This window comes from Plectropomus leopardus, chromosome 3 (assembly GCF_008729295.1).
Source record: "Plectropomus leopardus isolate mb chromosome 3, YSFRI_Pleo_2.0, whole genome shotgun sequence".
NCBI classification, from domain to species: domain Eukaryota; kingdom Metazoa; phylum Chordata; class Actinopteri; order Perciformes; family Serranidae; genus Plectropomus; species Plectropomus leopardus.
This window is the reverse complement of record NC_056465.1, coordinates 25487283-25512540: the sequence shown is the minus strand read 5'-3', so window position 1 is coordinate 25512540 and position 25258 is coordinate 25487283. Positions and strand designations below refer to the sequence as shown.

The following is a 25258-nucleotide window of genomic DNA, read 5'->3' as shown; positions in this document are numbered from 1 at the left end:
AACATGTGATCTCACCCTGCACTTTCACAATAAAGTGTGTGGGTGGGGAGAAGAAAAAAATAGTATGGGTGAGCGGAAGACAAGATGAGAAAATAGAGGAAGGGGGAGTGTGTCATGAGACAGCCTTTCAATGTTCACTCTTGCTTCCCCTCTGCTTCCTCCTCTGCTCTGCAAAGTTCTTTTGTGGCCGGCTCAGCTTCATCTCTCTCTGTCTTCTGTCTTCCTGTCATCCTCAGATGAACTCCATGAACAGTGTTAGCAGCTCGGAGGACATCAAGCCTCCACCAGGGCCTACAGAACCTGGGAAACATCAACTACCAGTGTACGAGCCCTGGGGGAATGTCAAAGCACATCTGCTCCATTTGCGGGGACCGCTCCTCAGTGTTGGGGAGGGGGGGGGGGGGGGGGGGGGGTGGGGGGGGGGATGGGCAAACAAACCCAGCACAAACATCGCCTTCCAGATAACTCAAGGAAAGATAACAAAGACAGATTGAAGGTTACTTCTTAGGCATTATGTCAGGTTTATTTGTGCAATGTTGATTTGCTCTTAGATCATTTTAACATGTAAAACTCAGTTGTTGCACCTGAAACCAGAAAGCACCATGGAGATGTTAGAAAGTTTAAAAAGAGGATGCAGGAAAGCAAATGGGAAAAAAGTAATCTTATGATTCTTTACAACATCTTTAAAGAGAGGCCTTGTATTAACAATTCTGAAATAAATAAAGCTAGCGAGCCTTTTTATCTCACATCAACATGACTGTGCCATGTTTACCACTGCTGAGAGGCTAACTAATCCATCAACACACTTAGCCCCTGACTTCCTGTCACTAAATTAGGGAACAGAGTGGCCATAAATTCCTCCATGTCAATCAGTAGAAGCAAATCGCTGCTACAACTGCGCAGAAACAACTGAGCTAGATTGTCAACGTTCAGTGCTTTCAATACTTTAACTCTGGAGGATTTAGTGAGGCGTCTTAATTCATCCACCTGCTGTTAGGACACATTGCCAACCAGCTTTTTCAGCAGTGTTTTCAGTTGCTTGGAAATGGATGCACCTACAGTTGTCAATGGTTCACTCCTCTCAGGCATTTCTTTCATTTTTTTAATACAGATTTCTTTTTTTTTGCCACATTCAAAGGGAGACAACCGGCACAGGTTGACAGATTTCAATCTAGCTTCAGACCTCAACACAGCACTGATAAACATTCAAGACATTAATGTGAATTCTGATTCAGGTAGAACGTCAGATCTCAGAGCAGCCTTTGATAAAGTGTGGATGTGATTCTCTGGTACAGTTGAATCAGATCATATCTCAGAGGTGAGGGCTTTGTTATTGCTATGACATGTGGAGTCCCCCTGGGTTCATTTTTGGGCTGCTGATATTTTACTTGAACATGCGCCCCTCGGTAAAATCTTACATGACAATAATGTTAACTTTCGCAGTTGCACTATAACTCTATTTCTGTTTGATCTCTGTTTGTGTTTTATTTGATTTTATGTATTTAAATCTTAGCAAAATGTAGTCCCTATGCCTGTGGGCAATTGTGCACCATCAATTTACATCCACTAAAAGTGCTTGTTTTTGCAGCTGGAAGGCTCAGGTTATTATTAATATTATTGTGAAGACATTAATTATTATATAATAATAATAAATAAATAAATAAAATAATTATTTTTTTACTGTCTTACAATAGTAATGCCGTAAATGCAGCTTAGTGTTAACTAAAATATTGTCAGTTTCATTGCTGAATATCTAGCTCATTTGGACCATGTGGAAAAGCTGCCAAGGTTTGTGAACAAGACTTCTCCTTAAGTGAGATTTGGTTATGTACAGAAGCAAACAGACTGGCTCAAGTAATGGGTAAAGAAAACATTGAAATTTTCTGTAGTGTCCTTTCCAAATGTTTTTAGATGCTTATGATAACAATCTGAGCCCGTCAGTGGCAAAAACAAGGAGTTTTGGTGGACATAAATTGACTCTGCACAATTGCCCCTATTGATTTTACTGCAGCTTGCGTCACTGCTGTCTTTCTCAGTACTGGACCAATTTTATCTATTTTTTTGTCTCCATTACTCACTTAGACACAAAAACTTGGTAAAAATAGGTTCCATGTAAAAAAAACACAGAAATTTTCCTTTAATCTTTTAATCACTAAAAAGATTGAGGCACGTTGTTGGGTCAAAGCAGTACTGATGTTGTGGATTCTGTTTCCACAGGAAAACACTATGGTGTGTACAGCTGCGAGGGATGCAAAGGCTTCTTCAAGAGGACCGTCCGTAAAGATCTTACCTACACTTGTCGAGACAGCAAGGAGTGCCTGATTGACAAGCGCCAGCGAAACCGCTGTCAATACTGTCGCTACCAGAAGTGCCTGGCCATGGGCATGAAGAGAGAAGGTGTGTGTGCAGGTGTGATATTTTTAAGGACCAGTCTGGATATGAACTGTAGTTTGTGTTCTTGGTTATTTTAATCATTTAAAATGTATGTTGTGGGGATAAGCATAGTTCAGTCTTCTTTATTGTGAGCCTTTGTTGCTCACCTTTGTTCTATGTGATAATAAACTGAAAATCTTCAGGTTTTGGATTGTTCGTTTTGAAAAAGAGGCTTTTTGATACCATCAGTTTGGGCTTTAGGAACATGTGAAAGCATGCGGTGTTTGACCTGAAATATTTGTATGTGTGTGCAGCGGTGCAGGAAGAGCGGCAGCGTGGAAGGGAGCGGGGGGAAAACGAGGTGGAGTCTACCAGCAGTTTCAATGAGGAAATGCCCGTGGACAAGATCCTGGACGCTGAGCTGGCTGTGGAGCCCAAAACAGAGACGTACAGCGACGGCAGCCCCAGCAACTCAGTAAGAATCCCACACACCGAGCAATGTTTTAGCCAAACCGATGAATTATGGATTAGTTTTTATCATGAGGTGCTGAGGTAGTCACCTAACGGAGGGAGAAACCACTGGATGGTGAAAAATGTGCTGCTTTATGATGTTGGCCTGATCAGTGTTGGTACCCGGCTAAAGAAAGAAGCTCTCTGTTAATTTTAAGATGAATAAAAGAATATGATCGGCCCAGAGCCAAATTACATCCAGGATAAAAACTTCTAAACACTGATACAACAGATCCATAAACTGCTAAATTTAATTTTTTTCAGTCTCTGGTGTTCCTCCACCAGTGAATCGAGCTCATGATAGCCACTCGTAAGTCTTTCTTTTATAACTATGCAGTATATATTGCAGTATTTGACTTGGGGAATCGTATAAAAGTCAGAGGTCAGTAAATAATCAGTGAAGTAGACACAGTTACCAATTTATTGGGTAGACCTGTGCTATCTCATGCAATCCATTACATTAGCTCTATGATAAATCACAACACCCAAGCTCATAATATGAAACTTTGGTGCCAGAGTGTCTAAAAAACAATCGCTACATATACCTGCACAAAATATTGTGGTTTTTTGCATTCATTCTGAAAAAGACAGTATTCCTACTAAGCTGTTTCCATGGTGAATGAAAACGAATATTCCACCGATATACCTATTTACATGCAGCTGTGTAATAGTGCCCTAACATATTGTTTATCAATTGTAAATATGGACAAGTGGAAAGGCTGGTGCTGCTTGGGACATTTTGCTTCTGTGCATTAAAATGGGATTTCTTCCAATTTTACCACCGGTAGCAGACTTGTTGGAGTGTGTGAACTATGGGTCGACAGATTATCGGACGGGCCAATTATTGGGCCCAAGATTTGTCTTTTTGCCGATTATCTGTATAAGCATTTTAATTTGATGATCGCCGATAAAATTCATTTATTAAAAAGTGCAAAGAAAGTGTCAGCATGGGAGGAACTTTTACTTTATAAAACCATAGGGAGCTATTTTTATTTATTAATTTTTTATTTAAATTTTCACCAGACAAAAAGTTGCATTTAAACAAAGTCTAGTGTGTAGTTTGTTATATTCCAAATTCCAAGTATTTACAGAAAGAGTTTCATTTTTATTGTAAATTCTTATCAGTTCCAAATATCGGTTATCGGTCTCATCAACTACTAATAATCGGTATTGGCCCTGAAAATCGGTCGAACCTTAGTGTGAACATTGCCTCCCTCTCATTGCCTATCTCTATAACTGTCCTCTTGAAAAGTTTTTTGTATATTTGTGCATATCCAAAGATAATGTTGATATCCAGCTTTCGTAATGTTTAAAAGTAGGTGCCATATTCCTAATAGGACCTAATTAGGAATATCCAAACAGAATTTGCTGTTTCCATGACCCGTAAAAAACCTGGAAAAATAGTGAAATACTAGCGTGCATGTAAACACTGTGGTCCTTTTTGAGGCTGTAATTGTGTTGTATATAAGCCTCACACGTTTTGAGAGGAAATTGATGGTTTACACTGCACCCAAAAATAGCCACAGCTGCACCTGCTCGCAAACTGCTGTTAGACACGTTTAGATGTCACTGAAGGAGCTCAGTTATTGATTTGTTTTTGCATTCTTCCTCCGTGTTCCTCTCCAGACCAACGACCCTGTCACCAATATCTGCCAGGCAGCAGACAAGCAGCTCTTCACCTTGGTGGAGTGGGCCAAAAGGATCCCGCACTTCTCCGAACTCCCCCTCGACGACCAGGTCATCCTACTACGAGCAGGTAGACACACACGACATGAATGTAGCAGTATATGCACATTTACTACTACTATTTTCAGACTAGTTGTATTGTTTTATTACTATTACCATTATTATACTGTTTTTTATTTTCATTATTTATCATGTTTTATTATGATGGTAATAATAATAATAATTTTTTATTGTTATTGTTATTATTATTATTATTACTATTTTTCTTTCACTTATTTACTTTATTGTTTACTATTAATTTTTATTATTTGTTTCTGTTGTGATGTAATGTTATGTTGTCTTGGACCCAGGAAGACTAGCTTGTCCCCTAGGTGTCAGCTAATGGGGATCCTTATAATAAACAATCAACAAACACAGCAATATGTGCATGGAGGACATGCAGGGCATTAAAACAAAACAACAAAAAAGACCCACACTCACATACACACTTCCCAACAACAGTAAACAGGCCTTTTTACGAGCTGTTGTCCTCATGGTGGTGTCATTCATCCCCAGACAGGCAGTCTATTTGAGTCTTTTACATTTGCTCAATACATTCTTGCCATCTAGTTTAATGGAGCAGTGAAACCAAATATAACTGGACTATTTGCCAAGTCCCAGCAGTGCGGTTTGCAGCCACACCAGCGCTGACCTCTGCTGGTGAGACATTTCACACACAGACCTGAACGAGGAAGAAGACACACAGCAGACCTGATAATGATCCTTGAATGTTTATCAAAACAGGGGAAGGCTGATAAATTACATAAATTACTTCATATAGCATTTACACAAATCTATGAAGGAGTCAAAGGGAGGGAATGACCGGATAAGTTGTTTGTTTTGTGCATCCAGGCTGGAACGAGCTTCTTATCGCCTCATTCTCGCATCGCTCAGTCACGGTAAAAGACGGCATCTTGTTGGCGACGGGGCTCCACGTCCACAGAAGCAGCGCCCACAGTGCTGGAGTGGGCTCCATCTTTGATAGGTAGGAAGCATTTAAAGATGAGGCAAGAGTTACTGTTCTGTCCTGTTGTTCACCAAGGAGCCTCAGAGAAATATTCAGCGAGAAGGCAATAAATAAAGAAAAATCTAAAATATGAAATAATGTAGTAATGAGATAGCTTTATCATTCGCTTTGTGACTTTAGAACTAGCAGTTACTGCTATCTACTACGACGGAGGTGAAAATGCAAGTGAGTGGTGAGGGGTTGGTATAACTCAACCCAATCAAACCACTGCGGATATATTACAGTTATACTGTGGTCTGAGGTTGGAAAACTTTTACCAAACATCAATAAAGGCTACTTTCATTTCCTTCATACTGCAGTTTGGTTGTGTAACTTAAAGGAATACTTTGTCGGTTTCCAACCAGCTTTGTATCCTAAGAGTTTGTGTAAATGAACTACAGTAAACGTCCTTCCATCTTGCCAGGGCCCAGATCTGCCTGTTATTTAATGGATTTTCGCTGGCTCAGGCAAAGCATTTTTGTGTGGCCGCCACTGCAGACACATAAGAGTATAGAAGCGGATCAAGAGAGGACCATCTCTCTCAAATGATATAAAACCAAGCAGTGCTGATCAAATATTGACCAAGATTATGTTACTGTGTCTCCTATTTCTCACATACTTTAGTGCATTTTTTAGCTGTAGATCATTTGTAACTATCCAGCTGTCAAATCTTTTCCCGGGGTCAAAAGGGCAAGCTGGTGTAAAGGTTCCGTGTGACGCAGTGCATTCTGGTAGTTGTAGATTTCCTACTTCTTGTGTAAAAGCAAGTGCCAAAGTCCTCTGTTTGCTTTTTTCACGTAGCACCAGTTTCAAAAGTATTCGCATATTATCATTGCATAGACGGCCCAGTTTTATGAAAAGATCATCTTTTCAGCAGTAAAATACTTCTTTAAGTTAAATAACACTTGAAAAATATTAAATAAGAAATGGGAGGCATAACATATATACATATATATATACATATACAGTTTTTGCTTCATTAGCTATCATTGTCAAACCTCTTTAATGTTATTCGATCTCCTGCAGAGTCCTGACAGAGCTGGTATCCAAAATGAAAGATATGCAGATGGATAAGACAGAGCTCGGCTGCCTGCGAGCCATCGTCCTCTTCAACCCAGGTCAGCTCGGCCTCCTGTCACTGTTCACTTATACACAACGTGCTAGAAAGAAACAACACCTTAGATGAGAAGCTTATCTGCATTTTAATTTACTCTCAAATGTGGTTGATTTTTTGTGCGTTTCACAGAAAATAATTCTGTACGCGGAGAGACTTCCCATGTATTTTTACCAGCTAAAACACTTTGGCTTTGAGATATTGTGGACTCAGTGTTTTATTAGACTAACGTGTTGCGTGGCTGTATGTGTTTGTTTTCAGATGCAAAAGGTCTTTCAAACCCACCAGAGGTCGAGGGGCTGAGGGAAAAAGTTTACGCCTCATTGGAATCATACACGAAACAGAAATACCCCGACCAGCCTGGCAGGTAGGAAACGCATTACAGTACAGTATCAATCAATATCAAACACTGCTGTTTAATTGCTGCTTTGACTTATATGTAGCAACAAAGATTACTTACTTTACATTACCACACAGCTCTTAAACACTTGCTAAAGCATTAGATTTAAAAGGACGGTATTGGTACTGCTTATAGGAAATGATTGCAATTGATTACTTTAATTTACATTTAATAAGATCAATGGATGATGTGGAAAAAAAGCCCACAATGTCAGTACTTCAGCTGTGGACACTTAGAATTGTAACCGATAACACAAAAAAAATAAACTAAAAATTACCAAATTTAACTAATTAATTTTCCTAAGCAGGGGCATTGATGACAAATTCTACATTAAAAGAAGAATTTTTGAATTCAAGATTTCACTTAAAATATAAAACATTAGCAATAAAAAAAACACTTAAACATATCAATTAAAAGTACTACTGTTAAACTACACATCATCAAATGTAAGCAGGATTTTCAAGTGTAGGTGGGGCTAGATCTAACAAAATGCACTATTTGATAATACACTAAAGAGCAGCTTATCATATATTATGTGTTTTTGAGTGGTTTGACAAAGTGACGGCTGGTGTCACATAAATGTGGTTGTGTGATATTTCCAGTTGAAATAAAGTGCAATCACAAAACTGAGTGTGAAATCTGATAAAATTACAATACAAGGCTGAATGAGAGCAAAATATTAGTTTAAAGTAAGATACAATTTGATTGATTTTTAATTTTAAATATTAGGCTTGCTTGCTATCTTTTCAAAAATACCTTCATACCTTCCCGACATTTCACAGGGCATATGGCGGTATGTATTTAAGAAGAAAAATTGTAAAAGTCATGCTACTGGTTATAGAATTCACTGTAGTGTGTGTCATTGTCCAGACTACAGTGTTGTTTTAATCTGCAATTAGACTACTTAGATTAGTCTTGCTGGGTATAAATAGTTATCGTCCATAGAATAATGAACTGGAAATAAATACCCTGTTTTGCTAGATGAGACTTGTTGCTGCAGCAGAAACGACACATCAGCTGAACGGAGATGATTTGTTCAATAAAATGTCGTTGATGATAAACTTTGTAGTTGGAAGAAGTCATCCCAAGATAAAGTTATATTTGGCAATGCTCCCCAATTGGTGCATTTAAAAAAAAAAAAAATTCTTGGCCGGTAATGTTATCCCCACCTTTCTCAGCTCAGCTGTCTTGTTCACCAGTATAGACTTATCTCTGGTGGTGCCTGCTGTGCACTATTTCACCTCAATACAGCATCTCATCATTTTAATAAAAAGAGGACCATCTGTATTTTTGACGGTAATATAAATCATATCTGCAGGATTTCCTAATACCCTGATGTACCGTAATACCTTGATACCGCCCAAGTCTAGTTAACAAAACTGTGATTTTCTACATAATAGAAAATGATGATCGCATCAGTTTGTGTGTCAGTAATCGGCTCTTTCTTCTTCTTTCCATCCCTTTCTACAGGTTTGCTAAGCTGCTGCTCCGCCTGCCTGCCCTGCGCTCCATCGGCCTCAAGTGTCTGGAGCATCTGTTCTTCTTCAAGCTGATCGGGACACGCCTATTGACACCTTCCTGATGGAGATGCTGGAGGCGCCGCATCAGATCACATGACACCAGTCCCCCCCATCCCCCTGTATATACTCCCACATTGTCAGCGATATGAAGACGGAATTTAAAAAGACTTGATTCAAATTGTAAAACAGCTTATTTTGTACCAAGCAAAACATTGTAATTAAAAATTTAAAAAAACGTATTTTGAGGTCATGGGGAGGGTGGAGTCTTGGGACGGAGGACGGAGTACATTGTCAAAATGAATTCTAATAGAATTGTTAACAGATTTATTTTGTAAATAGATAATTTCAGGTGTCCATTTTAAAAGCAACCCAATGCAATTTGAAAAAGAATCATATTTTATTCAAAGAGGAATTGTATAAAAACAGAAACCATCCATGCATTTCTAAAACACATTTGAGAATTCTTACAGAATAAAGTTATTTAAAATTTTATCGGAAATGTGTTGTTTCTGTGGTCTCTTTTTTTCAGTATGTCTTACAGACGATTATAAAACTGCATCACAGTTAGAGTCAAATGGATTTTGGTTTTTGAAGCCAGTGCAAATCCAATTTATTTTTTATTTGATTATTTGACTAGAGAAACAACGCTGAAGGCTGTTGCTAAGAATATGCAAAGAATACCATCCTGTGAAAAAATTCTGTTACAAGCAAAAGTAAGCAACTATAATAAGGAAATGTACCTAAAGTATTGAAATTAAATAATCAACTACTAAAACCGCATACAATGCAGAAAATCTTTAAAAAGTAAAAAACAAAAAAAATCAAATTTATTTTTAAAAAATAAAAAAAACACCCCCAAAACTCAACATTATTTTTTTTTTTTTTTTAAAATAGAAGCACTCAACAAACTCTTGATTAATTAAAAAACATCCCCAAACAAACAAAAAATATTGAAAAGGAAATTACACACCCAAGACTCAAAGGTATAGAAAATGCCAAATATATATATATATATTTTAAATGTAGGCGTGAAAAGTCTTTTATTTGAAAAGTAACTAAAGCTGTCAGATGAATGTGTAATTTAGTATGTAGTTGAGTAGTGTAAAGTGGCATGAAAATAAAATACAAACGTAAACTACAAGTACCTCAAATTTGTACCTCAGTACAATACTTGAGTAAATGTACTTAGTTACATCCCACCATTGCTTCCGGTAGTTGTAATGGCGCGTGGGGGGCGTGGTTTCCCGTGGTTTACCTGTGCATTCACCGGCGTGGCAACGCTAACACAAAAGGGTGAGTTTGGCTCCGATATTTTCTTTTGACCGTCACGTTGAGCACGGAAATATGACTAGTTTCACCTCGTTTTGAGTTAGTTTTTCCAGTTTCCAGTCTTGTGTTCGATAAACCACCATAAAACCTCTGGACTTGAGCATTAATTTATTGGAATAAGTCACAGTCACGAGTCCTCTTAGCGTCTAAACGGCTTGTTCATCGTTAGTTGTTGCTGAGGGTTAGAGCTCGCTAAGGCAGGAGGCTCTGCAACTTGTACAACCCTTTCAAACCTGAGCAAACTGACTTTATTTGTCACAAAAAAAAAAAGAAATGGCCCAAAAATAAGCAAGAAATTACAAATTACAAGAAAATTACCCGAAATTAGCACAAAAAACAAAATTTTAACAACAAGAACAATGAATAATAATATATATAATATATATATAGCCTGGAAAAGTGATTATAATTTACTAATTATTTAGTATTTTCTATTTTAGAGATATTTAATTCAATTTTTACAATGTTTTTGACAGAAATCAAACCAATATGCTCACGTTTTAGAGGTTTACACGTTTGTGAGGGGCGTCTTAACACAGCATGTCGATCCAGGTTTCAAAGGGTTAATGGATGGCAAAGAAAATGGTTAATACATTGTGAAAACATTTCTGAATCACAAATATTGTGTATATATATATATATATATATATATATATGTATGTATGTATGTATGTATGTATAATTTCTAATTTTTTTGACTGACTGCATAGGACTTTTTTATGATGATATTCTGGATGAAATAATTTGTCCTTTCTTTATATTTCCAGCCATTGGCCACCAGATGGCGTCCACGGAGTGTAAACACCTCCACACAGACGCATCTTTATAGCATGTTTGATATTCCTCTATCATCCTCCTCGTGGTTCCAGTCTATCAGAGCTGCAGGACTTGGGGCCTCTGCAGGCCTCAACGTCAGAAACACCTTTACTCCTCATTATTAATATCTGCATAGCATAAAGATTGGTCACATATTGTAAAATTGAATGAAAATTTGAAAAATAATAAAACAACAATATATAGAATATAATTGAACCAGACTGATAAATTGAGCAGGACATTACATGAAATATCAATATATTGGATATTGGTCTCAGTGCATACTTTGGCAAATAAGAAACAAGACTGTAAAACAAATGCTTAAGATAGGCTATGTTTGAGGTATTATAGAAACATGCTTGCAAATTATGTGTGGAAAAGATTTGTGTTTATTCACATAGATCACAATAAAAGTAGCAACTTCTTTCCATCACTCCCATTTGAATTATAGTGATTCACACATTAAAAAATGCCAAAAGAAAACTCAAATATGTAATGGTATTTTTTCAGCTTTAAGTATCAATATCGTATCAGCCTCAAAAATCATTCAAAATAATCATACATCCAGCTCTAAGATAAGATTTGATAGCCTTTATTGATCCACACATTGTGGAAATTCACTTGTTAAAGTGGATTATATTAAAAGAAGGACAATACAAAATGCAGAAAAAATATAGAAAATGGGAATATAAATATTAAAATATGAATTTAACAAATATCAAACATGTACCAGCATGTTGTGTTGTTCTTCCTCTTCCTTTTTAATACTATTTTTATTATCATTTTTATTTATTTTTGTTTACTACCTGGAATTAAGTTTGTTAAATCTATCTATCTATCTATCTATCTATCTATCTATCTATCCTTGAAAAAAACCTTCAAAGTATGACCTTTCAACCTGCACTTTACTTCCTGAGCACTATATGCATTATTGCTTTCTAATGAAAAACAAAACGATCCTCTCACGTGAGTCTCTGGTAACTTTGTGGCATCCAATGTGGAGAGAGAGAGAGAGAGAGAGAGAAAGAGACAGAGAGAGAGAAAGAGACAGAGGGAGGGGGAGAGAGAGGGAGGGGGGAGAGAGAGGTAACCGGCACCTGCACATGGAAGAAGTCTCTCTCTCTCTCTCTCTCTCTCTCTCTCTCTCTCTCTCTTTCCCGTTCACTCCTAATAGGATAATTGATAGAAAGCCTAAATAGTCAATAACGGCGGAGTCGAAGAGGTCTGAGGAGAAACTTTGATGCGCTGCTTTTTGCTCCGAGCAGCAAGTTGCAGCAGCAGGAGGACTGTGAGCTCCGGAGATGCTCTGAGGAGAAGAGCTGAGGAGTTTCAAAATACTTTTATACCGTCTGGAAGCTCGCACTTTACAGGTATGTATTTCTCAAACTATCATTATTACAATGTTATTTTGCATGAGTGATTTTCCTCCGATTAACCTACAATTAAAAATATGTTTTATTAAAATGTTTCCTCAGAAGACTGCAATGGTGGATCGACCGGCATTATGCTTAGGTGGGTAAAATTTGACGACAATAATAATTAAGTTTCATACAGCTTTAGTTTGTGATATTTAAATGTAAAATAATACATTTTTGCGTGAATAATAATTTGTGGTGTTTGATTTTTACAACTAGTTTTTTGGGCATCAAACAAACGCAATAATTTGGTCAATTTAAGCAGCTGTCAAAAAATATTTTAAAACTGACGTTGCAATATATAAAATTGACTTTTTATGAACAAAAACTTGGTTTAAATAAGTTTTCTCGCATTATAACGAGGAGAAGTTGCATTTAAATGGCCCCTCCATCAAACTTAGTTCAGCTTTATTTGCCAATATTTCCTGCTGATTGAAAAAGTGTCCTAATTAAAGGCTTTCCCTATCGTCGCAGATACGGATCAGAGGGCAGTGTGTGCCGGATGCCACCGACTGATCAGAGACAGATTCCTGCTCAGAGTCACTGACGGCCTCTGGCATGAGGAGTGTGTGCGGTGCGCAGCGTGCGGGGACGCGCTCAGGAACTCCTGCTTTCTGCGGGACCGCAAACTTTACTGCAAGCGGGACTATGCAGAGTGAGTGCTGTTCCAGCTCTTCATTATCGTTTGATTCTGTCCTGATGTCACAGCTGAAATCATAAAACACTGAAGCATACAGAACTTTTCCACCACGTGAGAGGCTCATTTTCAGCTTTGCCCAAGTAAATTTAAAGAGAAGAAATACCATTTTATTTAAGTAAAACAAATGACGAGAAACAGTTTTTTTTATACCAAAGTCATTTTGTTTTTGAGTCATTGCAAGAAGGCATTTTAATTTAATGACAGAAATATTTTAATATATAGCATACATTTATTTTTTTATTATAGTATGTGATGGACATTTCTGGTAAAATTAATATAATAGGCTGAAATAATCACATTTTAGTTGCTTCTCATTTTCCGGTTTAAATACACGATTGTTGATGAAGAGTAAGTGAAAGTAAGTTTTTTTCTTTCTGCTATCAGGAAATTTATCTTTGGCACCTGAATATGTGTTGTCAATATACTACTATTTTATCATAGTCCATGTTATGGGAAAAAAAACATCTCATGTTATTTTACTACTGTAATGCACTTTTGTGTTCTTATGGGATGTTTCATTTGATTTTGTTTCATTTTTCCCTTTTTATTTTATTTTTTTTGGCCCACAGTCCAAAAATTGCTTTGTTATTAAGTCAGTTTTGACAACGGAACCCTTGTCCACATCTGACCTTGACTAATAACGTGTGTGTGTGTGTGTGTGTGTGTGTGTGTGTGTGTGTGTGTGTTGTGTGTGTGTGAGAGAGAGAGAGAGAGAGAGAAAGAGTGCAGAAACAAGTGATTTATTTTTCTAATAGGCCCATTTCTACTCTTTACTTACTTGGTTTTGTGTACTATGGGTACATTTTACAGTTAATGGCAACAGCACTGTGTTATGTGTGTGTGTTTGTGTACACACATTATTGTGTTTGTGCATATATGGTGTAAGCTGCCTTGCTCAGGACTTGGCACAGTACACTAAGAGAACAAGGTGACTGCAGAAGGAATGGGTGGCAAGGGAGCTGGAATGTGAGAACACTATTGCATAGTGTACATCCACACGCACACACACACACACACACACACACACAAAACAACACGGTCACACCTTCACACACACATACAGCACGCACACAACCAGGGGTAGAGCTCAACTGACACATTGTCAAAATGTGTTAAAATTTCGAGGCCCATTGGCGTGGCAACTGCAAGCTGGGGACAACATATGGTCTCGTCGATGAGGCGGTTCCCCCCTCTAAAAACTCCCACCATCATCACCCATCGCTCCCTCCTACCCACCCACTGCCTCATCCCCTCATTCTTCCTCCAAAACACCTAAACAAGAGCCAAGGCAAAAAATGCACACCTTAACAGGCAGCAGCTCGCATTATTTCTGAACGATTTAGTGATGGTCGTTCTGCCAAACAGGCAGGGAAACAAGAAATGTTACACTTGCTGGTCCAAAATGCTCCCCACCATCATGTTTCCAGTCAACTAGATCACAGCGGAGTGGTGTTAGAGGCTTGTGTACATATGTGTGCAGGAAATTTGATTGTGGAACATTTAAAATATGCCATTTTTCCGCACATATGTAACATTTTAACTGGCATTTTAATGACTAAATAGATTCATGTAAAAGCAAACAATTCAAAAAGCTTTAGGCGTGATTAGTGGAGATCAAAGCACCTGGCTGAAAGCACAGAGAAAAAGAGCAGGACTGAGAGGTAATTAGGAGAGTAGAGCCATATGTCAGAAGGTCTGGTGCATCCTGACAAGAGAGACGGTGAGGATGGTGTGAACTTATTTTGGGGGACAGTGCGCTCCATGAGCCCTGGCGTTATGTGCCGCGGCATCTGGAAAGCTCTGCTCACAGCAGCCCCAGTGTCGAGCAATGGGACAACGCCCAGCCGACCGTGAGATATCTGACCTGACCAATTAGCAGGAGGCCGGGTGCCAGAGCTCTGCCTCTGAGGTCTCACGTCTCCACCTCCCTGCTCATCCTGTCTGGGGTTATGACATCTTATAACACATGAGCGCCACTTTTGTCCACGATAAGGGTTTTTAAAAGTGTGCCAGTGTTTCTCTCGCAGTGCGAAATGTGTTCCGCTCCCTCCCATTTTTGGATCAGGACTACTGTGAAGCCGGCTCATAAGTGACGATTATTCCATACTGTGACAACATTTGTCTCTTACCACATGCTGCATCTTCTGTCTGAATCTCGCTTTGTTTTTCCTTTTGCTCATGTGGCAAATCAATGCCAGCCAGGCCTGTTGGCCTTTACATGGCAGCTAAGAAACAATATTGCCAGTACTTGAGCAAAGTAGTTTATATTTTGTTATTCCTCTTCTCTCCAAATGTTTGCTTTTATTACTATGCCCAACAGGCTGTACATAAACAACTGTAATTTGTGATTTTTTTTCGTATGACAAGATTAATGTATAGATTTATGCCAGACCAAGCAAAGGTATCACATTTAAGCAAACTTAAACACAGTGTTCAGGAAATTTAGATATGATGAATAATACAGTGGATTGATCAAGATGATATCACATCAAACCCTTCGTCCAGTTTGCGGTTTTACCAAACATCTCTGTGCAAGACAAAATGAGAGTGCAGCTCAGCTATCAATCAACTGAACACAAACACTTTAACGGCAAAACCGAGTCTCTGAGCCCACAAACCTACGATATATGAGTGCAAGTCAAAATAGTAAAAACAATGAACCAACAGTCACATGAAGTTGTTCAGTGTCTAATTTTTGTAAGAAAAACTTTTTCTAAAAAATGATCAAACAATAATTTTCCAGCCCCCTGCAGCATCTCTAAGGACTCCCTAGGGGTCACTGACCCCCTGTTGAAGATCCATGATTTAGAGGATCAATAACTGGGAGAATACATTTTGTAACCAAATATGTTTAGCATTACGATGTCCTGAAATAGAACTGTTTTAATTTTTTTGATTTTTATTTTCTTATTCTTTACAAGTTCAAATGGTGTTTAAGTCTGAACTTAAGTCTGATAAAAGACCAACTGACCTTATTGTTTGTGTCTTAAGCAATATATTGGCAATACTCAGGATGGGACTCTGACATATAACAGATAACCACTGGGGCTTTTCTAAACCTCAGTAATGATTAGTTTATCTTTTGACCATCATGGTGAATTATTTCAAATGTGTTAATATTTTTTGTATGATTCCATATTTAAAAAAATCTTAAAAATAATTAAAAACGTAAAAAAAATCAGTATTCAATAATAGTAATAATAATCAGAAATAATAGTAATAATAGTAACACAAAATTGGAAGACTGACAAAGATATTGTTAATAAATATTCCTGAAATTATTATAATGTAATCCATCAAGTTTCTAGCTTGTTTGTCTGACCTATAGTAGTCACACAGGACACACAATACACACAACAGACTGTACTGTAATTTAATGCAGCAGTATGCAAATTCCTGTCCAACAATGTGATGTTTAGGTTGCTCAGATTGTCAGGAGATTTAGATTGGCTAAACGGTTCAGTGGACGGGCGGACTGGACAGCAGATTGGTCGTCAGATCAGCGGTGTGACTGGCGGTGCACTTGACCCGCAGATGTGTATCTGATACACAGCCTCCACTGGTGTGTGTGTGTGTGTTGAGCAAAGGATCCAGGTTAACCTGATCCAGAAACAGGATCTGCATGTCCACTAGACCAGCAGTCTGTCTGCCAAAGGTCAACGCTGAAGTCAAGGCAAGAACAATGAGAGAGGGGGGCTTTACTCTGGAGGAAATGTATGTGTGTGAGTGTGTTTGTGTGTGTACATTTTGGCCAAACACTCATACAGTGCTTCTGCCTTGAGAGTAGCTGGCCATGTCTGTGTGGAGGAGCGCAGGATTTTGCTGACTTCTCTCTCCATAATGATCTTGTCACTAATTGCCATGTCTAAATCCAGCGTGACTGAGTGTTCCCGCTCTCCTGGCAGGGCCTCTGGGCCAATCATGTCAACGGAAACTCTAAAATATTAAACACCTCGAGCTGCTCCATAAGTATTGGAGGTACTTTTACCTTTGCATTAACAACGCTTACTGTAACAATACTGGGTACGATGGGACCAACTGGACGAGACGCATAATGGAAAAGCGATTCTCGAAACATGAATGATCTCACAACATTAATGCCCGCAGTTTCTTCTTGGCTGACATCTAGCATTAGCATCACACTGACACATTAAATCAAGTGCTTTGCTGTATCACAGAAACCCAGAAACATTCCGGGTATTTCCTCCGACACACTTCCTTTGAAGATGTTTCGTAGATGCATCTTGTTGCCCCAGGAATGCACATACCACAGACGGTATGTTGGCCATATTAAAGTGCATACCATTGAGGCCGCGGGGCAGACGACTCGGATGGGTCAAGCAGCCCGACTGACCCTCTCGAGCTGCTGGGAATGGGCTTTAGCGTTTCCCTAGCGACCCCACAGCAACAGTGGGGGTCCTAAAAATGTTTGTCCTCAGGATGTTGCAGCTTTAGACCTTTTGACAGGGACGTCTCAACCTGGTGTTTGCTCTAAGTTTAGTCTGAGATTTTGTTTGTTTGTAAATATTGTGCTGCATTTCTTTTTTACATATTAATTAAAACCAGAGGTGTAGATTTCATCCCTGTTAATATTTAGAATATATGCAATTGTACCCCCCAAGAAAAACATGAAAGTAGCAGGGGGGTTATTTTGACAACATTTAAGACATTTAAACCATCATTTCATATAAAAAAGGCATATATTGGTGCAGTAAAATTCACCAGAATGCAGAAAAAACAACTGTTTAATGCTCAATTTTTTTTCAGAGGACCCCAAACCCAATGTTTCAGAAATCCCCCCATTACTCCTTGAGTGTTGACATACAGAAAGTGTAGATTGAAGTGGTGTCCCCTCAGTGATAAATACGTCATTACAGCCCCGCTAAAAATCGAAATTCATTATGCTTTTTGGAAATTTGTTGACACTTTTTATCTTTGGAATAACCTTTAATCCTCCTAGTAATTGTAATGACTGTAAAGTAGCAAAAAGAAAATACGGTTCTCAGCTTGATTCAGTGATACATGTCGACTCTCCTTATGGACCTCGTGAAGTATTTTCATGTGAAAACAAAAACATGGAGAAAAAAAAAAAAGCTGTCACTTTCTCATGCCTCTGCGCTGACTGGTCTGGTGACCCAGTCAGGTCTGGAGACAAACGCCAGCTCCAGAATGATGACGCATCATCCTGCGTGACAGACCCAAAATGCCGCGGTGCCAGCCAGCGGACAATGGTCCTGCTGCTTGGGGGCTGGCTCTGTCTTTGTCCCGCTCTGGTTAAGCAGACTTAGGGATAATTCCGCGGATAATTCATAGGACCGGCGGCTCAGCCTCTCCCACCGGGACATCTGATTCCCCCCCTCTGCCTGGAGCCATGGCCTGCCGAGAGCTTTTCTCCTGCCTCCCCAGGAGCACAGCCTCGGACAAGGCAGCCGGAGCCACGGCAACAGTCTCTGAGGCTAAGCCCACCAGTCCTGGTTGCCAGGCGCTAAGATGCACACCCGCCACGCTAAGGGTATGTGTCTGAGTGGTCGGGGCAGGAGGAGGAGGAGGAGAGGGGACAAGTCAGGTTGGCAGTTGTTTTGAGTGACAGCTCGACTCAGCAACATTCCCCAAGTCAACCAAGCATTTTTTTTCTCATGGTGTCCCCCTCTTCTTGAGGTGTGAGGGGTCCTCAAGTGTCTCAGCTTATACTCCAGGCAGCCAAACAAAAGCACTCCTCTCTGTTATTTACTGAGCTCTCACAATTTCTCTCTATTTTCTCCCCTGTGTTACACCCCCACTCTGCTATACTTTCTCCAGTCTGTTTGCAGTGCGTTGTGGAGGCTGTGCGGAGGCCATCTCTCCCGCAGAACTGGTGATGCGTGCAGGGGCCGCTGTGTTCCACCTGCGCTGCTTCACCTGCAGCGTTTGTTCCTGCCGCCTGCAGACTGGAGACCACTGTGTCCTCAGGGAGGGACAGCTACTGTGTGCCAGAGAGGACTACCACCAGTGTGCGGCCAGCCCAACCTCCTCCGAAACAGGTACATGCTGTGTACAGTGTGTGAGTGTGTGTGCGTGTGTGTGTGTGTGTGTGTTTGTACATATACACTAATAACTTGCTCAAAAGTGACCCAGTGCAATACTGGGTTAGAAAGGACATAATAATGAGTTGTTGTCAGTTTTATTTTTATATTACTGTATGATTATTTTCCCAAACTGAGGTATGATTACAAACTATTATTATCTACTTTCTACCTATTTCTTAGGTGTCAGTATTTGTTACTGATGATGCTGTAGTCACACAAGGGACACTTCCTTCTCAGTATTTAAAATGTGCCTTTATCCATCCCAATAAAATAGCAACAGTAGACTGTTATTTTGACAAAATTAGACATAGTCACGTGAATTGATGCGGAAAAGGTACACATTTGTGCAAAAAAGAAATCACCATAATGTAGGAAATAAAGTGACGCTCAAAAATTTCTTACAGAATATATTATATACATTATGTTTTAAACATATTTTTAATATTCAAAGATATTACTAAAAGTCCAACTTTTTCATCTACTTGCTGAGTGACACAAGCGGTCCAACCACAAATTGAAGCAGAAATGCAAAAAAGTGGTTACATTGAATAATTTAGCCAACATTCTTAATCAATAAATAACTGTATGCAAATAATAGATTGAACTTCTTAGATTTATGCCAGAAATTTTCTTTGTTTAAATCTGTACCTCAACATTTCTCTCCTTTTGTGTGAATGCTTTGCTTCTATTTTTCTTTTTTCTTTTCTTTTATGTATTTAATTTTTTAGTGATTGTTATTTATAAGTACAAATGAAAACCAGAGAGTACAACAATAGTGCATACCTTATGCGACACATCAAGCAATGAATACCTTTCGTTTCAATCATGTCTGCCCATTAGGTAAAAGTGAAGATGAAGAAGAAGAGGAGGAGGAATCTGGGAGGGTTACAGGCAGACGAGTCAGATCAGAAGATCTGGAAAACAAACGACCCAAAAGGCCACGCACTATTCTGACCACTCAGCAGAGACGTACCTTTAAAGCTTCCTTTGAGGTCTCATCCAAGCCTTGCCGAAAGGTAGTGTAAATTCTGTGTTCACCCACTAGTCTAAAAGTACTGTAGATAGAAGTCCATGCCTCAATCCATAAGTTCTATTCCTGATATAAAGCAGGCTTTGTTGCATAATGTAGTTACTAAAAAAAGACAAATTATACTGTTGTTTACTGTCAACATTCTTTTTATTTCTAATAAAAACTGCCGAGATTTTGCCCTCATTATTTGGATATTTAAAGCCAAATTGTGATCTTTTCCAAACTGTAACCAAGTGTTTTTTGACCCCCAAAGTAAATGTCATAAATGCTTTGTCCTATCCTCTTTGTTTGAGATGGATTAGTGTTGGGATACAGACTTCATGTAACCTTCAAGTAACCTCTTCTCTGTTTCTGTTTTTCATTTTTTACCCTCTCTTTCTCTCTCTCTCTCTCTCTCTCTCTCTCCTTCCCCTGAATCTAAATCCAAGGTAAGGGAGACCTTGGCAGCAGAGACTGGTCTGAGCGTCCGGGTTGTGCAGGTCTGGTTCCAGAACCAAAGAGCCAAAGTAATACAAAGTGCACACACACACCCACACCCACACATACACACACACACACACACACACACACACACACACACACACACACACACATATGCCCTACTAATAAAAGGACTCTTTCTGCACCCTGTTTGTATGCCAGAGTGGAAATCAGCCTGGTTATCTCTTCATACAGGAAACTGATGACATCTCACTGCGAGATCACTGTAGATTAAATCCCACATTTCCTCACAAAGTGGACTCGTGTCGTTTCCCTCCTCCACTGAAAGATGTCCTTTACCTCTCTGTTAATACTTTGCAATTGAATGAACACACCCGTACGCCTGGGTGGCAGAGAGAGACTGTGTTGGAGTGAGGAAAAATGTTGTGCACTGTAGGCCTGGATGTGAGAGTCATGTCTGCTGATGTGTGTTTTAAGATGAAGAAACTGGCCCGGAGACAGCAGCAGCAGCAGGAGCAGCAGCAGACTCAGGAGCAGCGAGAGCACCCGTCACATCACACAGGTATAATACTGCTGGAAAATCAGAATCAGAAACACTTAATTGATTACTGGGAGAAAACTGTGGTTTGTTACTCTGATGCCAAGCATTGATAATTATAAAAAGAAAAACTAAGTACAAGCACAAAGTATGTAAAAATATAAAACAGACATAAAGTAGTAATATAAACAATTTCAACACTAGTAAGTAAAATATTTTTATTTTTATTTATTATTTTTATTCTTGGTGTATTTAAAAACTATAAAACTATGTCTTATGCTACAATAAAAGTGTGAGACTAGTAAATTAGAAATATAAGATGTGCTTAATTACTGCCATGTAATATAATATTATATCCTAAAGATAAAGTGAGAAACTGAATTTTAAAGACAGAGAATACTAAAATATTTTTCAATATTTTGTAGAAGTGCAAGTGAGTTTTGAGTATCTTTTAGCAGACGAAATTAAGTAATCATATTACAGATTAAGCTGGATACCAGACCTGACAGAAATATATGTGTGAGTTTTGAAAGCCACAAAGTCAGTTAATAGAGCTCTAACATGGAGGCAGCACAGGGCTCCAAAGCTCAAATAACAGACAGCAGAAAACACTTTCTACTGTGTCTCCTGTGTCACACAGCGCCCTCCTGTGGCGGTCTGACCTCTGAGCTGGAGCACCTGGGCTCCTCGTATACACACATTCAGCAGCAGCAGATGGGACTCACCACACTGGAGCAGCAGGACTACGACATGGACCCCTTCAGACAGGGCCTGACCCCACCTCAGATGCCAGGGGATCACATGCACCCCTACGGTAAAGACCTCAGCGCTGTCAAACAACGATGGAGAAATACAGCTGTTATGATGAGTAGGATTGCCATTATTTTTGGCAAAATAAAACTAAAATTTTATTCAGGAGATTATTATTTAAAATGTGCAGAAGTTGGATATAAGTTAGGGTCAAAGTTATCTTTAATATTGTAGCAATGTTGCCTGGGGCACCTCTTTTCCTTTTTAAGTATGTGACCAGCTGAAACATTTAATTGGAAAAATTCTAACTGGATATTAGGGCAAAATGGTAACTGATGTTTACAAATGTGTTTAAAATGTAGGTTATATTGATAAGAGGTCAGCAAATTTCCTAAACATGTACTTGCATGTGAACAGTCTCTTCGTTACTGTTGACTTGGGATTCTATCTGTGTTAGTTAGTTAGTTTGTGTGTTTGTTTGTTTGTTCCACTTTGCAACAAGTTCTTATCCGATTTTCTCTGAATTATGTCAGATGTAACAATATATTGAGGTGGACACAATGTGGAAAAGAAAAAACAAAATTACATCTTACAGTACAATGTAATGAAATAAAATCCCCAGACAAAGACTTGAATCAACACCTTTCTTGCACAAAGTATTAACATTATATATTCTTTACAAAGGTAGCATTTTTTGCGGGGATTTTGTGTTGGATTCTATTACATTCTCAATTGCCCAGTTGATATTTGTCATTCCCCCTGAATGGTGCAAATAATTCCTTTTAATAAGTCCTTTACAACATATGTTAGTGAAATTGTATTGCTCTTCCATAAAGCTGGGTCAAAAAAATGGTCAAAATTGGTAAAGCATCCTAATGTTCAATCCTTTCATCTTACATTTCTTAAAGTTCAACTGCACTCTGATGATATTACCAGGATTATATTTTCAAACTTTAAAAAACTCCATCCAGATCCACAGAGGATATTATACAACAAAAGAGAAATTGATCTTCACGAAAAAAAATCGGTTCTACTTTACAAAAGTAAATACTGTTGTTGTTTCTCTTTCAGGTTTTAAGGGTCTGTTCGGTGACATGGACAGAGACCCTCTGTGTCGTGTGGCTGACAGCGATTGCCTGTCGTTGGGTGACTCCTCTCTGCTCACCCCTATTGACCGCCTCTACTCCATGCAGGACTCTTACTTCACCTCCTGAGGGTGGAGATTTGACTCAGTGAGAAGCGGTGCGTGTCCCTCTCTTTGTATCGCTCTCTGGTCTCATCATTTATCTCATCTGTGCAACCCAATGGCCAGAATAAATGTTGGTGTTGTACATTTCTGCAAACTATGGAAATGTTACATTTCATGTGTAATTAATACGTTGACATTCTTTATGTTTCTTTGTATTGTAATTATATGTTGTGGCAACAATGTGGTTAACATGTGTTAAGATCTAGGCACAAAAACCATTTGGTTAAGAATAGGAAAATGTGTTTTGGCTTAATATACTCGGTTTGTTCTCTACAAACACGTCTGGAAATGTCCCGAACTCTTGTTAAAAAATGCTCACTTTTGTCGCTACAAACAAGGCTGGAAATGTCCTGAACATCATCAAAAATACCTGCTTCTGTTGCTTCAAGCAGGGCTGGTAATGTCCCGAACTCTAGTTTAAAAACACTCATGTTTGTCACTATAAACATGGCTGGAAACGTCCCAATATCAAGTTTAAAAAAGACCACCTTTTTTGGTCTTGAATGTTTTCTGCTGCTGTCTGCTGCTTGGCAGCTGTCTCGCCAAGGTGTCAAGCCATGCATCTGCCTTTTGATGAGAAATACAGCTCATAAACATGTAGTCTGAACTACTTTGTACATACGAAATATACAAATGTAACATATCTTTGGTTTGAAGAAATATACAATTCCAACAACTCTGGCAACTGGACTGGTGTGTACCGTGCACAAGACAATTGAAGAATTGGTCACCACCAAGGGGACATGGGTACACTGTGATACCATGCAATATACCATGTGCACGTGCATATATACATGATTACACTACTGCCTCTTATGCTTTACAATCCCACTGTATGACACAGGCTCCTGTGTATGCACGATACTGTCGGACCTCTCTCACTATGTTTGAATGTTAGATTATGAGATCATAACTGCATCTACTAATGTAAATAGCTGTTTGGGTGTGTATTTGTATTTATTCTCACACTGTGTGTATGCTGTTCATCTCGAATGAATCAATGATTAATAAATAATGGTTATGATACAGTGAATATTCAGGTTAGAGTGTAGTGAAACGCAGGCTGATTTTTATGAAGATGGGGCATTCATGCTGAGGGTTAGAGCTGGGTCAGTCCATCCTCGGTGCTTATCAGTCCAATCTAGGTGACAGGTCAGCGAGGCATCTTCCCCTGGCTGTTGGGTGGATCATCAGATTGTGAAATGCTGGGCTATGACAGCTGTATGGGTCAGTGGCAGGTAAGCATCACATCCACGCCGCCATCATCAACGCTCACATTGTGCTCCTCACGGTCAAAGGCCCTAGCTGCATTTTTCTGCCTTTTCCTTCCTCCAGTCATAGAGGACGGGCGGGGAGAGGGGGACCACCCAGGCACTGTGCCCAGCTGGAATGCACCAATCCTGGGGAAGGAGGTTGAGAAAACCCAGGGCGGGGGCTCTAGACAACGGAGGGGCTGAAAGCTGTGTCAGGGGAGAATGCCCAGGGTGACACAGAGATATGAAGCCCCACTGTATGGAGTGCCTCCTTGCCCCAGCCGTGAACCCTCTCCTGGACCCATCTCATATTCCCCACTATGAAATCAGACCTTGCAGAGCAGAGAGCGCAAGTCAATGGTCAGGAACAATCTAACTGTCTGTCACCGTGGTATGCCACTGCCAACCAGAGCTAAAGAAGTGTGCAGCAGAGTATACCGAGTGTGTGTTTCTTTGAGTCTGCCTTTGTATCTGTGTCTGTATCTGCTCTAAGTGTCTGCTGGCATGTGTGCATGAGGAACAACACTCTTTGTTGTAAAGTATCATAATGTACTTCCTTGTATCTGTAGAGGCAGATGAAGGGAGAGAAGCCAGACTTAAATATCAGGGAAGGAAGCCAAGGTGGTCACCTGCAGGGCTTTTTCCCTTCCTGTGTGCAAGCCCGTGCGCAGTTGGCACACATATATGGTTGCCAGCAGCCGTGGGTGGGATGAGAAAAATAATCAAACCGTGATCATACGGTCACAGCAGGTAGCAATAACCTCATTATTATTCTGACGGTAGCCAAACAGTTTCCTGTCGACAGTGTGGTTATTTATTGCACCCTTCATGCCAGCCACAGGCCACAAACCCTCTGTCTTTTAACCGTTATAATTGGCTTCACGCTGTTGCAGCGCCAAGACAGATGCACACGCTTTGCTGAAGATACTTCATTGGCCATTTCCAGCACAAGACTGGAGGTCTACTGTTGGCACAGATACACAGGGACAATTCTATACAACAAATGTAGCCATACATTGCAAAC

The 25258-nt window shown here is 39.4% G+C and overlaps 2 protein-coding genes across 2 annotated transcripts in view; both read left to right on the top strand.

Moving 5' to 3' along the window:
- rxrgb (retinoid X receptor, gamma b) overlaps positions 1-9147 on the top strand; it is a 28155-nt gene extending 19008 nt beyond the window's left edge. Inside the window, 10 exon segments of the mRNA XM_042481513.1 lie at positions 237-284; positions 286-379; positions 2215-2397; positions 2688-2848; positions 4510-4639; positions 5461-5593; positions 6641-6732; positions 6990-7095; positions 8599-8678; positions 8681-9147. Coding sequence (XP_042337447.1) covers positions 237-284; positions 286-379; positions 2215-2397; positions 2688-2848; positions 4510-4639; positions 5461-5593; positions 6641-6732; positions 6990-7095; positions 8599-8678; positions 8681-8745 — 1092 coding nt within the window. The 3' untranslated portion in view covers positions 8746-9147.
- Positions 9148-12090: 2943 nt separating this feature from the next.
- Positions 12091-22946, top strand: lmx1a (LIM homeobox transcription factor 1, alpha). The gene is made up of 9 exons (XM_042484089.1): positions 12091-12163; positions 12269-12305; positions 12683-12863; positions 18708-18928; positions 19814-19989; positions 20432-20509; positions 20922-21006; positions 21623-21796; positions 22804-22946. The coding sequence occupies exons 2-9, from the start codon at positions 12278-12280 to the stop codon at positions 22944-22946; spliced, it is 1086 nt and encodes a 361-aa protein (XP_042340023.1). The 5' UTR covers positions 12091-12163; positions 12269-12277.
- Positions 22947-25258: the final 2312 nt, after the last annotated feature.

Coding starts and splice junctions, on each gene's coding strand:
- lmx1a (XM_042484089.1), top strand. CDS start 12,278: ATGGTGGATCGACCGGCATTATGCTTAG. Junction 12,306..12,682: donor TCGACCGGCATTATGCTTAG/GTGGGTAAAATT, acceptor CTATCGTCGCAG/ATACGGATCAGAGGGCAGTG. Junction 19,990..20,431: donor CATCCAAGCCTTGCCGAAAG/GTAGTGTAAATT, acceptor TCTAAATCCAAG/GTAAGGGAGACCTTGGCAGC.